Source organism: Alexandromys fortis, unplaced genomic scaffold, assembly GCF_014885135.2.
Source record: "Alexandromys fortis isolate MF-2015 unplaced genomic scaffold, M_Fortis_MF-2015_v1.1 scaffold_91, whole genome shotgun sequence".
In the NCBI taxonomy this organism is placed as follows: domain Eukaryota; kingdom Metazoa; phylum Chordata; class Mammalia; order Rodentia; family Cricetidae; genus Alexandromys; species Alexandromys fortis.
The window spans coordinates 6,741,568-6,753,632 of record NW_026067968.1 but is presented as its reverse complement, the minus strand read 5'-3'; the positions used below and the strand labels follow the sequence as shown (position 1 = coordinate 6,753,632).

The window sequence follows — 12,065 nt, the reverse complement described above, 5'->3', positions numbered from 1 at the left end:
GGCTGCGGCGAGGCCGATCGTGCACTTTCCCTGAGAGAAAGATCACGGCGGCGGGTGTCGGACGGGACGCGGCGAGGCGAAGTTTTCCCCGGGCTCGGAGCTGTGTGGCCGGATCCGCGAGGGCGGTGCTAACGCCGCGGAAGCGAAGGTGAAGGAGCGCGATGGCGCGGGAGGCACAGGTGAGCGCAGCGCGGGGGCGCGAGCTTCGTTCTCCTCGGTCGGGCGCTTCGCCGCCCCCGCCCCCGCCCCCGCCCCCGCCCCCGCCCCGCGCCCGCCCCGCGCCCATTGTGAGGTCAGGCGGCGGCGCGTCGGGCCCGGCCGAGACGCCCCGGAGCGGCCGCCGCGGCCAGTAGCTGCCGCCGCCTCCGCCGGCCCCTTCACCGGCCGCCCGGGTCAGACCTAGCCGGGAAGGGCGAGGGGGATGCCGCTGGGGGCCCCGCTCCGGTGCCGCTCCCCGTGACGGGCCGATCTCCCACCTCGCCGCCCTCCGCGGCAGCCAAGACCGCCGCCACGCACACCTCGCCGGGGTAAAGCGCTGCGAGGGCCGGGCCCGCACCCTCCCCGGGGGCTGACTGAGTTCGGTGGCCTGCCCGCCGGAAGTGAGCTGTCCGACGGACACCTAACAGCGTGGGGAACGCTCTAAGCAAGCTTTCGGGGAGGCGAGTGACCGAGATCATCGCAGTCACGTTTTTGCGGGGGCGGGGGGCTGGAGGGGGAGGGCGAACTTGGAAGTTGCTTAGTTCCCTTTCTGAAAAGAAGGTTGGCCCCTGGCAGAATGGTGGTCCTGTGGGTTTGGAAGAGCCACTGTTAACTTCCACAAGGGCACCCTGCCGGTTCCGTAACCTAGTTTAGGATGCCGGGATCCGAGGGAACGGTGTTGCTGTTAACCTGATGGTCAGGCTAGGATGAAAGTGTGTGCAGCTCACTTTCTTGTTGACGACAGAGTTCACAGGCCAGACATCTACCCCACACTGCACCCTGAGTAACTTCTGTCTGTCCTGAAAACCCCCGCCATGGTCTCCTGTATTCGGTTTGCTTTTGATTCTTAGTCTCGCTAAGTAGCCCAGGCTGACCTTAACTCTCCCTCTGTCTCCCTCGTGCCAGGCGTGTAGGCATGCGCCAGCACTCCCAGCTTGGTTTGTTTTGCTCCTGTTACGTGCTTTTAGGAGAGAGAGTTGACATGTCAAATCTTCTCTTTCCTCAAGTGTGTCTTTTAAATCTATACGATGACAAAACCTTTTGTCTGTGTGATTTGGTACATGCCCAGGTGCCAGAGTTCACCTCACCCCATCATTTTTGTGGTGTCCTTCTACTATGTTTTTTAGGCTTTTTTTTGTTTTGTTTTTTAGGTTTTTTGTTCTGAAGCTCCTCATTTAGGCTAGGCTAGCTAGCCAGTGAACCGCGGGGATCCAGCTATCTCTGTCTCCCTGGCACCGGTCGTAAAAGTATTGCATGGCCTTTATATTTTATTTTATGTGCATTGGTGTTTTGCCTGCATTTATGTGTGTGTACAACGTGTGTGCCTGTTGAGGCCAAAAAAGGGGACCAGATCCCATGGAACTGGAGTTACAGGTGTCTGTGAGCCGCCATTTGGATGCCGGGAATTGAACCTAGGTCCTCTGGAGAGCATCCAGTGCTCTCAACCACTGAGCCCTCTTTCTAGCCCTTCCCTGACTGTTTTATATGTGTTTTGGAGCTCCAACTTGGGCACTTGACTGACAGCTATCTCCATAGTGCCATCAGCCCTTTTTAAAAAGTGTGCCCTTTTTTTTACTTTTTTTTTTTTTTGTTTTTTCGAGACAGGGTTTCTCTGTGGCTTTTTAGAGCCTGTCCTGGGTCTAGCTCTGTAGACCAGGCTGGTCTCGAACTCACAGAGATCCGCCTGCCTCTGCCTCCCGAGTGCTGGGATTAAAGGCGTGCGCCACCATCGCCCTGCCTACTTTTTTTTTTTTGATATTTATTGAGCTCTACATTTTTCTCTGCTCCCCTCCCTGCCTCTCCCCTCTTCAATCCTCCCCCAAGGTCCCCATGCTCCCAATTTACTCAGGAGATCTTGTCTTTTTCTACTTTCTACTTCCCATGTAGATTAGATCTGTGTAAGTCTCTCTTAGTGTCCGCATGTTGTCTAAGTTCTCTGGAGGGAAGTGTGCCTTTTAAAAGCGAGTTTAGAATGGGTTGATCTAATTATCCTGCAGAGACCGTAATAAGTTATTCTTGCTATCTTTCAGTGCTTGTGAAACGGAACACAGAAGTATGGATATGGGAAACCAACACCCTTCTATTAGTAGGCTTCAGGAGATCCAAAGGGAAGTAAAGAATATAGAGCAGCAAGTGGTTGGCTTCAGTGGCCTGTCGAATGACAAGAATTACAAGAAACTGGAGAGGATTCTGACGAAACAACTTTTTGAAATAGACTCTGTAGATACAGAAGGGAAAGGAGACATTCAGCAAGCTAGGAAGAGGGCAGCACAGGAGACAGAACGCCTTCTCAAAGAGCTGGAGCAGAATGCAAACCACCCACACCGCATTGAAATCCAGAACATCTTTAAGGAAGCGCAGGCCCTTGTGAAAGAAAAGATTGTGCCCTTTTACAGTGGAGGCAACTGTGTGACTGACGAATTTGAGGAAGGCATCCAGGACGTCATTCTGAGACTGACACGTGTTAAAACTGGAGGGAAGATCTCTTTGAGGAAAGCAAGGTACCACACGCTAACCAAGATTTGTGCAGTGCAAGAGATTATTGAAGACTGCGTGAAGAAGCAGCCTTCCCTGCCACTCTCTGAGGATGCGCATCCTTCCGTTGCCAAGATCAATTCTGTGATGTGTGAAGTGAACAAGGCCAGAGGCACTCTGATTGCACTTCTCATGGGCGTGGACAGTACTGAGACTTGCAGGCACTTATCGTGCGTGCTGTCAGGGTTGATTGCTGATCTAGATGCTTTGGATGTGTGTGGGCGTACAGAGATCAGGAATTATCGGAGGGAGGTGGTGGAAGATATCAACAAATTGCTGAAATATCTAGATTTAGAAGAGGAAGCTGACAGTACACATGCATTTGACCTGGGCCAGAACCATTCCATTCTAAAAATAGAAAAGGTCCTCAAGAGGATGAGAGAAATAAAGAATGAACTTCTGCAGGCACAGACCCCTCCTGAGTTATACCTGAGCTCCAAGACAGAACTTCAGGGCTTGATCGGACAGCTAGACGAAGTGAGTCTTGAGAAAAACCCCTGCATCCGCGAAGCCAGAAGAAGAGCTGTGATTGAAGTGCAGACCCTGATCACATACCTGGACCTGAAGGAAGCGCTCGAGAAGAGGAGGCTGTTCCCTTGCGAGGAGACACCCCCCAACAAGGCTGTGTGGGGTGTCCTTGGAAACCTGTCAGAGATCCAGGGCGAAGTCCTCTCATTTGGTGGAAACCGAACTGATAAGAACTACATCCGTCTGGAGGAGCTGCTGACCAAACAGCTGCTGGCCCTGGACGCCGTTGACCCCCAGGGAGAAGAGAAGTGTAAGGCCTCCAGGAAACAGGCTGTGAAGCTGGCCCAGAACATACTCAGCTACCTTGACCTGAAGTCCGACGAGTGGGAGTACTGATGGACCAAGACCTACCTGATCTTGCTGGTTCGCACTTTATCTACTTTTAGAGAGCTTTCAGCTCATGGAGCCTAAATGTAATTTCTATGTGCATATTCAATCTCAGTATTTATGATTTAATCAAATTTTATTCAGTATTTCTGCTGCTTTTGATGTTGCAAAACAAATCTCATTATAGCACATTAACTTTTCCATCTGGCTCATTATCCTGGTTTGTGTTGATTTTGTGTGTTTTTAATGGGAACATGAAAAGGGCAGCATTCCTCATTTTTAGACTGGTTGTGCAAGCATTAAATGCAGATTTGAGAGTCTAACTCTAGGTAAACTTAGGGGCTGAATGGGAATAAAGTCCAAGTACAAAAACAGTACAGAGATGTTTTATTATGTAAACAAAACTGGGCCTTTTTTAAGTTACAAGGCATGTTTGGTCCTTCCCCATCTTATGGGGTGGGGTTTTTATTGGGATGGTTTGTTTTTTTCATAAACGTTTTTGTTGAGCTTAAATTGTTCCCTATGCTTTTCCTTTTAGAGGCGGGGAATCTTGTATACAACACACAAAAAATTAATGAGACCTAACAACCAAAAATTTGAGACTGCATGAGAAAGGGAAAAAATCATCAGTTATTCAATACCTTCAAGTTACTTTTGCTTGTGAGATCTCAACTAAAATTCTCCTTAGTTAATAAGGCAGCAGACCACTAGAGAACCATTGCTGTCTCCCTGTAGCCGGAGGATGAAACCTGGAATGGCTGATGAGGAGCGTCTGTCTGTAGCATAAATGAGATGGGTTCCTTTGTCGGTCACAGCTGTGAAATAGAATGCCTGTTAAACATGACATCATTTACACCATGATACCAGAGACTGTTGGTAATCTTGGGTGACGGGTCTCTGCAGCTGTCAGTAGTAACTGCTGCTGGCACCCCAAATATCATCTGTACCTAATTGGAGTGAGGCTGTGGGGTACCCGATGATATTGACATAAGGACTCCTCTTTTCCTGAAAATTTATTACAACCTGTCGGGTATATAAAGGGTTTTATTATTTGTTTTTTTCCTTCTGTGTCTTTCTGTGAATATTTTCTATGTGTCCGACATTATAGTTATCTACTAATACAGACAAAGACTCTCCAGAATTCTGCAGCGCCTTCTCAGTGTGGTGCCAGCACCGTTACTAACAGACCCCATGCCATGTCCCATTTCATTACACGACCCTCTGACAGCCAACCTCAGTGCACCGTCTCATAGAACAGTAGGTCCCGGGGCTTCTGGCCGTGAGTCCTCCCGCAAAGTCCCTAGAATCCTGCGTCGTGGCTTTAGAACATCCTTCAGGTCTGACAGCGGGTTTTTAAACTGAACTGTCTGGGGAATCAGTACATGGAAGTCCCTTCAGGTGCACCTTTCACGGGGTTTCTTAATTCCTTAACTGTTTTGAGGGTTACACGTCAGCCTTTCTTCTCAACAGCCTATTGTCCTGTTGAAGCAGAGTTTTGTCTCTATGACCTGCCAAGACACCCCACACTGCTGAGCTTGGAGCCTGCTGAGCACAGGAAGCACCTCCCCCTCAGTGGGATTCCACATGGATCCTTCTGCTCCTGGAGGTGGTGGGATAGACTTCAGCTCCTGTTACAGTTCCTTGGGCCCAATTCTCTCATATAAAGAACACTAGTAAAGTTCAGACTGATTGCTTGTCCCCCTGGGGACCCAGTGTGTCACTGTGGCTGCTTCCTGGACTTTTTAAACTTGAGCTCTCCACTGTAGCAGTTCCCTGATCATATGTGAAGAGACTGCAGCAAGTGAGAAGCGAGGCCTTTGTCAGCATTAAACCATGTCATACCTGGGAATACTCACCATCTTCATTCTTTGTCCACCTAGATGAGTCTTCTGACAAAGTCACTTTAAATAAATGGAACAAATGTGTCTACTAAGTTCAGTTTAATGTTTTATTTTGCTTTTTAAAATGCCTATAGGTTAGCTGTAATGAAGTTCGACCAGTTTTTCTCATTTGTAAATTTTTTTTAATTTGAAGCTGGTTTTGAACTCCTGACCTGCTTGTCTCCATCCCCTAAGTGTTGAATCACAGATGTACCCTGTCACACTTGGCTTCTTGCTGCTTTAATGCAACATCCCTGGGTTGTTTTTTTTTTTTTTTGGTTTTCTGAACCTCAGTTATTCTGTACATGCAAATTGGTTTTAGGTTTTTTGTTTTTGTTTGTTTTGAGAGTTTCACTATGTAACCCTGGCCTTTTCATACTTTCTATGATCCTTCTGCCTTGGCCTTGAGAATATTAAGATTATTCTCAAGGATATACATTCTGGTGGAATGTATGCCACCAGAGCTGACCGTAAAGGCTGTGCCGTTTTTAACTGATTGGATTATCTTCCTTAATTGGTTAAATGGGCTAGAGAGATGGCCCAGTGGTTAAGAGCACTGACAGCTTCTCCAGAGGACCTGAGTTCAATTCCCAGCACCCACATGGCAGCTCACACTGTCTATAACTCTGGTTTCAGGGGATCGAACATCCATGGCACATAAAATAAGAATAAATAATGCAGAAACATCTCCCCGTGGTTTTGATGCATAATCTGCAATCCAGAAGTGTTTCCAGTATACTAGTTCCCACCTCATCACTATTGACCGTGTGACTATTAGTGTGTCTAAAATAGTATTTTCTTAATCCCAGCATTTGGGAGGCAGAGGCAGGAGGATCTCTGTGAGTTCGAGGCCAGCCTGGTCTACAAAGGGAGTTCCAGGACAGGCTCCAAAGCTACAGAGAAACCCTGTCTCGAAAAACCAAAAATAAATAAATAAAATAAAATAGTATTTTCTTGACAGAAACACATAAGCTTGCCCCTCCCTTAATTATTACTGAAATAAACCAAAGCTCTTAGCTCTACTTGCTGTGGAACAAGGATATGAGTCCAAAGTGTATGTTGTGTTCTCTGCTGGCCACTACCTACCTTCTGCCTGTTCCCTCATGTTTTGTGTGACTTTGGGGAGGAACCCTTTATGCCCTGGTGAGCCAGGCAACTCCTTAAGAGTTAACCATAGTATTGTATGGAGTAAAGGCCTTGGCTAGGTCCCTAGACCCCAGGGCTTATGATGGGCCTGGCTTCTTTGTTAGACAGGAGTTGACCTTGCAGGAAGGAGATCTTCCTGAGGTAGATCATCCTCGAGAAGAAAGCTCAGCCTGTTGATGCCCCCCAAACACATGCCACATCCCCTCTACCAGTGGAGAGTGGGCTCTGGTCTTGGCCCAGGTTGAGGGCTATTCTGTCTAGAATCAGATAGCTATATAGTAGTGGTTCTCAACCGTCCTAATGCTGTGGCCCTTTATTACAGTTCCTCATGTTGTGGTGACCCCCAGCCATAAGATTATTTTTGTTGCTACTTCATAACTAATTTTGCTACTGTTATGAATCGTGATGTAAATATCTGATATGCTGCCCCTGTAAAAGGGTCATTCAACCCCAAAAGGAGTTGAGACCCACAGGTTGAGAACCGCTGTCTAGGAGATAAAGGATATGGAATTGGCCACCCTGGGATCTGACAAGCCCAGATCTGAACGCCCAGCAGCCCCACAAGACAGTTGAGCATGGCACAAGAGTTTCCTGGAGCGGGAAACACCCAAGCAAGCTTGTGCAGGCCCCAGTCCAGTCCTGGAAGCAGGACTGGGTTCCACCCTTCCTGGTTGGGACGTGTCTAAAACCATCTATTTCCCATGCTATAATTAGATCCTTTCCTGGTTAAGCTACCATTACTTTCCTATGGGCCAGGTGCCATGCAGTGTTTCACCTGCATTCTAAGTTAGAACCTCCTGCAGCAGGTTTAGTCCTATCTGTAGATGGTCACTCAGTCAATGACCAGTAGGAAGGCAGGACCACGAAGTGCAGATCTATATAAATTAATTTACCTGGGGCAGGGTGGTGGTGGTGCACACCTTTAGAAGCAGGTGGATCTCTTGGATTCAGGGCCAGCCTGATCTACAGAGTGACTTTCAGGACAACCAGGGCAACATAGAGAAACCCTGTCCCAAAAGAACAACAGATTTGGGGGCTGGAGAGATGGCTCAGAGGTTAAGAGCATTGCCTCCTGCTCTTCCAGAGGTCCTGAGTTCAATTCCCAGCAACCACATGGTGGCTCGCAACCATCTGTAATGGGGTCTGGTACCCTCTTCTGGCCATACACACAGACAGAATATTGTATACATAATAAAAAAAAAAAAAAAAAAAGAACAGATTTCCCCGGGAAGTCAGAGCAATGGCTAGTGTGCAGTCCCCCAAGAGAGGATGATTCCACCAACTTAAGGCACAGCATGGCTATCTGGCTTGGGACAGCTCCCACTGTAAGAACTGGCAAGGAAGTTGAGGGTTGGACACCACTCCAGTAAGCCAGGGTTCACAGCACAGTTCTTTCTGCCAAAGCTAGAGCTACTGGTGAGCTTGTTAAACTTGGGCTGCTGGAGGGTTAGTCGGTGCCACAATGCAGGGCAAAGGGCCAGATGACTCACGAATAGAACATCTAACTGCGGTGTCACATTGCTCCCAGCTGTTGAGTCCCGTTCAGAGACAAGAGTGCTGTGGCTTGCCTGCTGTCTACTGTCTTCCAGCCGTGAGTCACACCTGCAGAGGTTCGTGTCTGACTACTCAGGACACATGGACCTCTCCAGACGGGCCTCGGGCTGCCCATCCACCCCACTGACCTCACTGGCTACAGAAAAGCCTCTGAATATGTAAGCATTTCCTGAAGCTGCCTGCTTCCCACATGAATGTTGCTGGTTGTCTGCAATCTCACGCTCTGCAGTGCAGTCCTAAGACGTGGACCTGGGTAGTTAGTCCTGAGTGAGCAGAAGTGAGAGTCACGGACAGCCAGCCTGTTCATGGCCTGGGCCCTGTTGCTTTACTCCACACTGCCTCTTCCCATCTTGACCTGGAGGTGTCTCTCTCTGTCCTCACCATTCTAGTACTGGCTTGCTTGTCCCTGGCCACGCAGCCTCGCCTTTCAGGTATAGCTGGCCTCTGTACTGTAGCCCAAGGGCCTTGTAGGAACAGACACATACATGCCTGTGGGGTGAGCTGTTCTTTAGGGTGGTGTCTTGATACTTGGCGGGCACTCAGAAGATACTTGCTAAGTAATTAAGTAGAGAAGAGGTTTTATTGGCCCTTTATGATGCTTCAGAGAATTTCCAGAGTGCATCACCTGTCAGGAGCTCTGGTGGGATGCCGAGTGCCCCATGTGCATAAGTCCCTTAGACATGCCTATGGGGACAGGTGACCTCCAGGCTGACAGTCTCACCCTGCCTCTGCTGCAGCTACCTCACTATTCAGTGTTGGGTTCTGGCCTTAAAACTCACCTATAAAGGGTTGGAGAGGTGGCTCAGAGGTTAAGAACATTGACTGCTCTTCCAAAGGTCCTGAGTTCAATTCCCAGCAACCACATGGTGGCTCACAACCATCTGTAATGAGGTCTGGTGCCCTCTTCTGGCCTGCAGGAATACATGCAGACAGAACACTGTATACATTATATATATATGGTTTTTCAAGACAGGGTTTCTCTGTAGCTTTGAAGCCTGTCCTGGAACTCCCTCTGTAGACCAGGCTGGCCTCGAACTCACAGAGATCTGCCTGCCTCTGCCTCCCAAGTGCTGGAATTAAAGGTGTGTGCCACCACCGCCCGGCCATAATAAATATTAAAAAATAAACTCACCTAGAAAAAACTCAAGTCTGTGCCTTGACACCCCCCCCAAACAAATGCTGTTTTTAGGGGCTGGGATGATCAGGGAGGGATTGTGTCAAAACTACTCTATTTAAGACTGATTCCATGGCTGGGCGGCTATGCTACATGCCGTGAATTTCAGCAATGGGGGAGAGGGGCCGAGGCAGGAGCATCTCTGTGAGTTCGATGCCAGCCTGGTCTACATTGTGAGTTCCAGAACAGCCAGGGCTACACAGAAACCCTATCTTGGAAAACCAAGAGGTGGGTGGGAGGAACTGATTCCAAAGGGCAGGAAATGGCTTGGTGTACAGAATTGCTCAACTGGGTGTGCACGAGAGGGTACAGAATAATTGTCAGGAAGGTTCAAAGTGTCAGTTTGAGGTACAAGTGAGCCCCCTCAACCCCCTGGGATGAGGACTGCCATGCAGGGTCATGTGTGTCGGGAAGTCTGGGGAGGCTTTCTGGAAGAGAGCAACACCTGTTAATTTCAACTGTGTGGAGTTTGCTGTCTGCTGGAGAGGGCTAGCCCAGAGCCACAAAGTCGTGACCATATCACCATACCCAGGGATGGGCAACGGCTCTGTCATTTATTGAGGGGCTCGGGCCACAAGTCTCCAGCAGAGCAGTGACCAGCCCATGTGGGTCAGTGAAGGCCACCCTCACCTGCTCTCCAGGGATTGTCTCCACCCAACAGCCACACTCCTGTCCTTCCTCCCAGCCTACATGGCTTAGGTTCCCTGTGGCCCCTCCCCACACACACACCTCACCTTTGGCCCAGTTCTGTTTGCGGCTTCATTGCTGACCGAGAGGCATCCTCTAGGCCCCCGCCCCCAGGTGCTCACACAGGACCCAGGGGCAGCAGGGCATATCCCATCACTCCACTCTTTTCATCTGTGTGTTACTGCTGGCTGGGCTCTTGGCCTCTCATGTAAAGAGTGGAAAACAGGGACTCGCATCTGTAGAAGAAGCAGTCGACTATCTGAAGTGAAACGATGTACAGGTTATAGCAAATACACTGTCAAGATTGACAGTGGGCCACGTGAATGAGGACCCTCACGGCTCCTGATTTTTGTTTTGTTTTTTATTTTTCGAGACAGGGTTTCTCTGTGTAGCCCTGGCTGTCCTGGAACTCACCACATAGGCCAGGCTGGCCTCAGACTCACAGAAATTTGCCTTCCTCGCCTCTCGAGTCCTGGGATTAAAGGTGTGAGCCACCACCGCCCAGCTGGGGATTCTTTTTTTTTTTTTTTTTTTTTTGGTTTTTTGAGACAGGGTTTCTCTGTAGCTTTGGTGCCCGTCCCGGAACTAGTAGCTGGGGATTCTTAATAGAAAGGAATTTCAGGGCAAGTCAGTATGGCAGAGTTGTAGTATACTAGAAAGGAAAATATAAACAACATGTTAAACATTGGGATTAATAGAGAAGGCCTCAGGGAATAGATAACCTTACTCGTGTGGTGGTTGTGGGCTTCTCAAGGGTTTCAGTGGCTTCCTTGGGAACATCTCAAAAGGTTGCTGAGAACCACTTTTCTTGGTAAATGGATCGGAGTGGCTCCCGATATGCACAGGGTTGGTTATAGCTGATGAGGTAAAAGCACAGGCCACAAGAGAAGCTAAGATGTTTTTACGCAAAGGTTTGTGGTCTTGTTTGAGAGTCCAGAAAATATCAGAGAAGGAATTAGGCCATCTATGCACAGGGCCTGGCCTCAAGCACGGCTCTTCATTATTTTACCTCATGTCGTCTTGTATGTGTATACATAAATTCTCGTATTTGCAGGCACACATTGCCAAGGCCCACCGAGTTCAGAAAGCAACACTAGCTCTAGTCCTCAGCTCTACCTCATTTGAGACTGCTGGGGTCCCCAAAATTGCTGGGGATTTTTCTGCCTCTACCTCCCCGGTGCGGGCAGTACAAGTCTGTGGCACCATGCCCAGTTTATATAGTACTGTGGACTGGACCGTGGGCTTCATACATGCCAGACAAGCCCTCTACCAGCTGAGCCTCTGCTTTAATATTCTTATTTGAAATATCCCTGTAAAAGAGAGTATTGTTTTCATAGCAAATTTTGTTGTTTGCCAGAATTTTGTCATTTTTGGTTTTTTGAGACAGGGTTTTGATAAGTATTAGGTCCCCGGTTATTGGGTTCCTCCGCCGAAGTAATAAGTCAAATCAAACAAATAAGTAAAACCATATTTAATAAACAGCAGAGCAAAGCAACTCCCGGGTGGCTCTCAGGAAGGCAAGAGAGAGAGCACAAAAGCCCTTGGCAGATCTGTGGGGAGGCAGAACTTAACAGCCTGTAGGAGGTCCAGGGGAGAAGCTGTGATGGAGGACTTTCTCAGGGGCGGGGTCTGGAGTGGGCTGGCTGGAGCTTCCCAACAGGTTTTTCTGTGTAGCCCTTCTGTCCTAGAACTTGATCTGTGGACCAGGCTGACCTTGAACTCAGAGACCCACGTGCCTCTGCCTCTGAGTGCTGGAATTAAAGGGTGCCCCATACCCAGATCTGGCTAAGAATTTTTGACTTGACTTCAGAAAGTGTTATACCCAAATCCATGAAGTCCCCTAAAAGCCAACAAGGAGACCGAGTCCCGTATGTAAAAGCAAAGAGTCTTTATGCAGGTTTGCAAACTCGGTCTCTCTGCATGTCCAACGTATTGAAATAAACGGAGAGCCCCGAGCTCAGTTAGAGGAGTTGGGTTTTTATAGTAGTTAAGTGGGGGTGAGGGGTTTCTGAGGTTCAGGACCCCTGATTAGCTGA

General features: G+C 48.8%; 1 protein-coding gene across 3 annotated transcripts; it reads left to right on the top strand.

The window, feature by feature from the left end:
• Window positions 1-30: 30 nt before the first annotated feature.
• Bag5 (BAG cochaperone 5) lies at window positions 31-3,789 on the top strand. 3 transcript variants are annotated; one of them, XM_050154761.1, is made up of 2 exons: window positions 31-179; window positions 2,229-3,789. In XM_050154761.1, the coding sequence occupies exon 2, from the start codon at window positions 2,254-2,256 to the stop codon at window positions 3,595-3,597; it is 1,344 nt and encodes a 447-aa protein (XP_050010718.1). In that variant the 5' UTR covers window positions 31-179; window positions 2,229-2,253; the 3' UTR covers window positions 3,598-3,789. The 3 variants fall into 3 exon arrangements, with proteins under 3 accessions (XP_050010718.1, XP_050010719.1, XP_050010720.1); XM_050154762.1 differs by lacking the exon at window positions 31-179 and adding an exon at window positions 249-527; XM_050154763.1 differs by lacking the exon at window positions 31-179 and adding an exon at window positions 521-659.
• Window positions 3,790-12,065: the final 8,276 nt, after the last annotated feature.

Excerpts from the sequence above, each read along its gene's own strand:
- Bag5 (XM_050154761.1), top strand. The coding sequence starts at position 2,254 with ATGGATATGGGAAACCAACACCCTTCTATTAGTAGGCTTCAGGAGATC.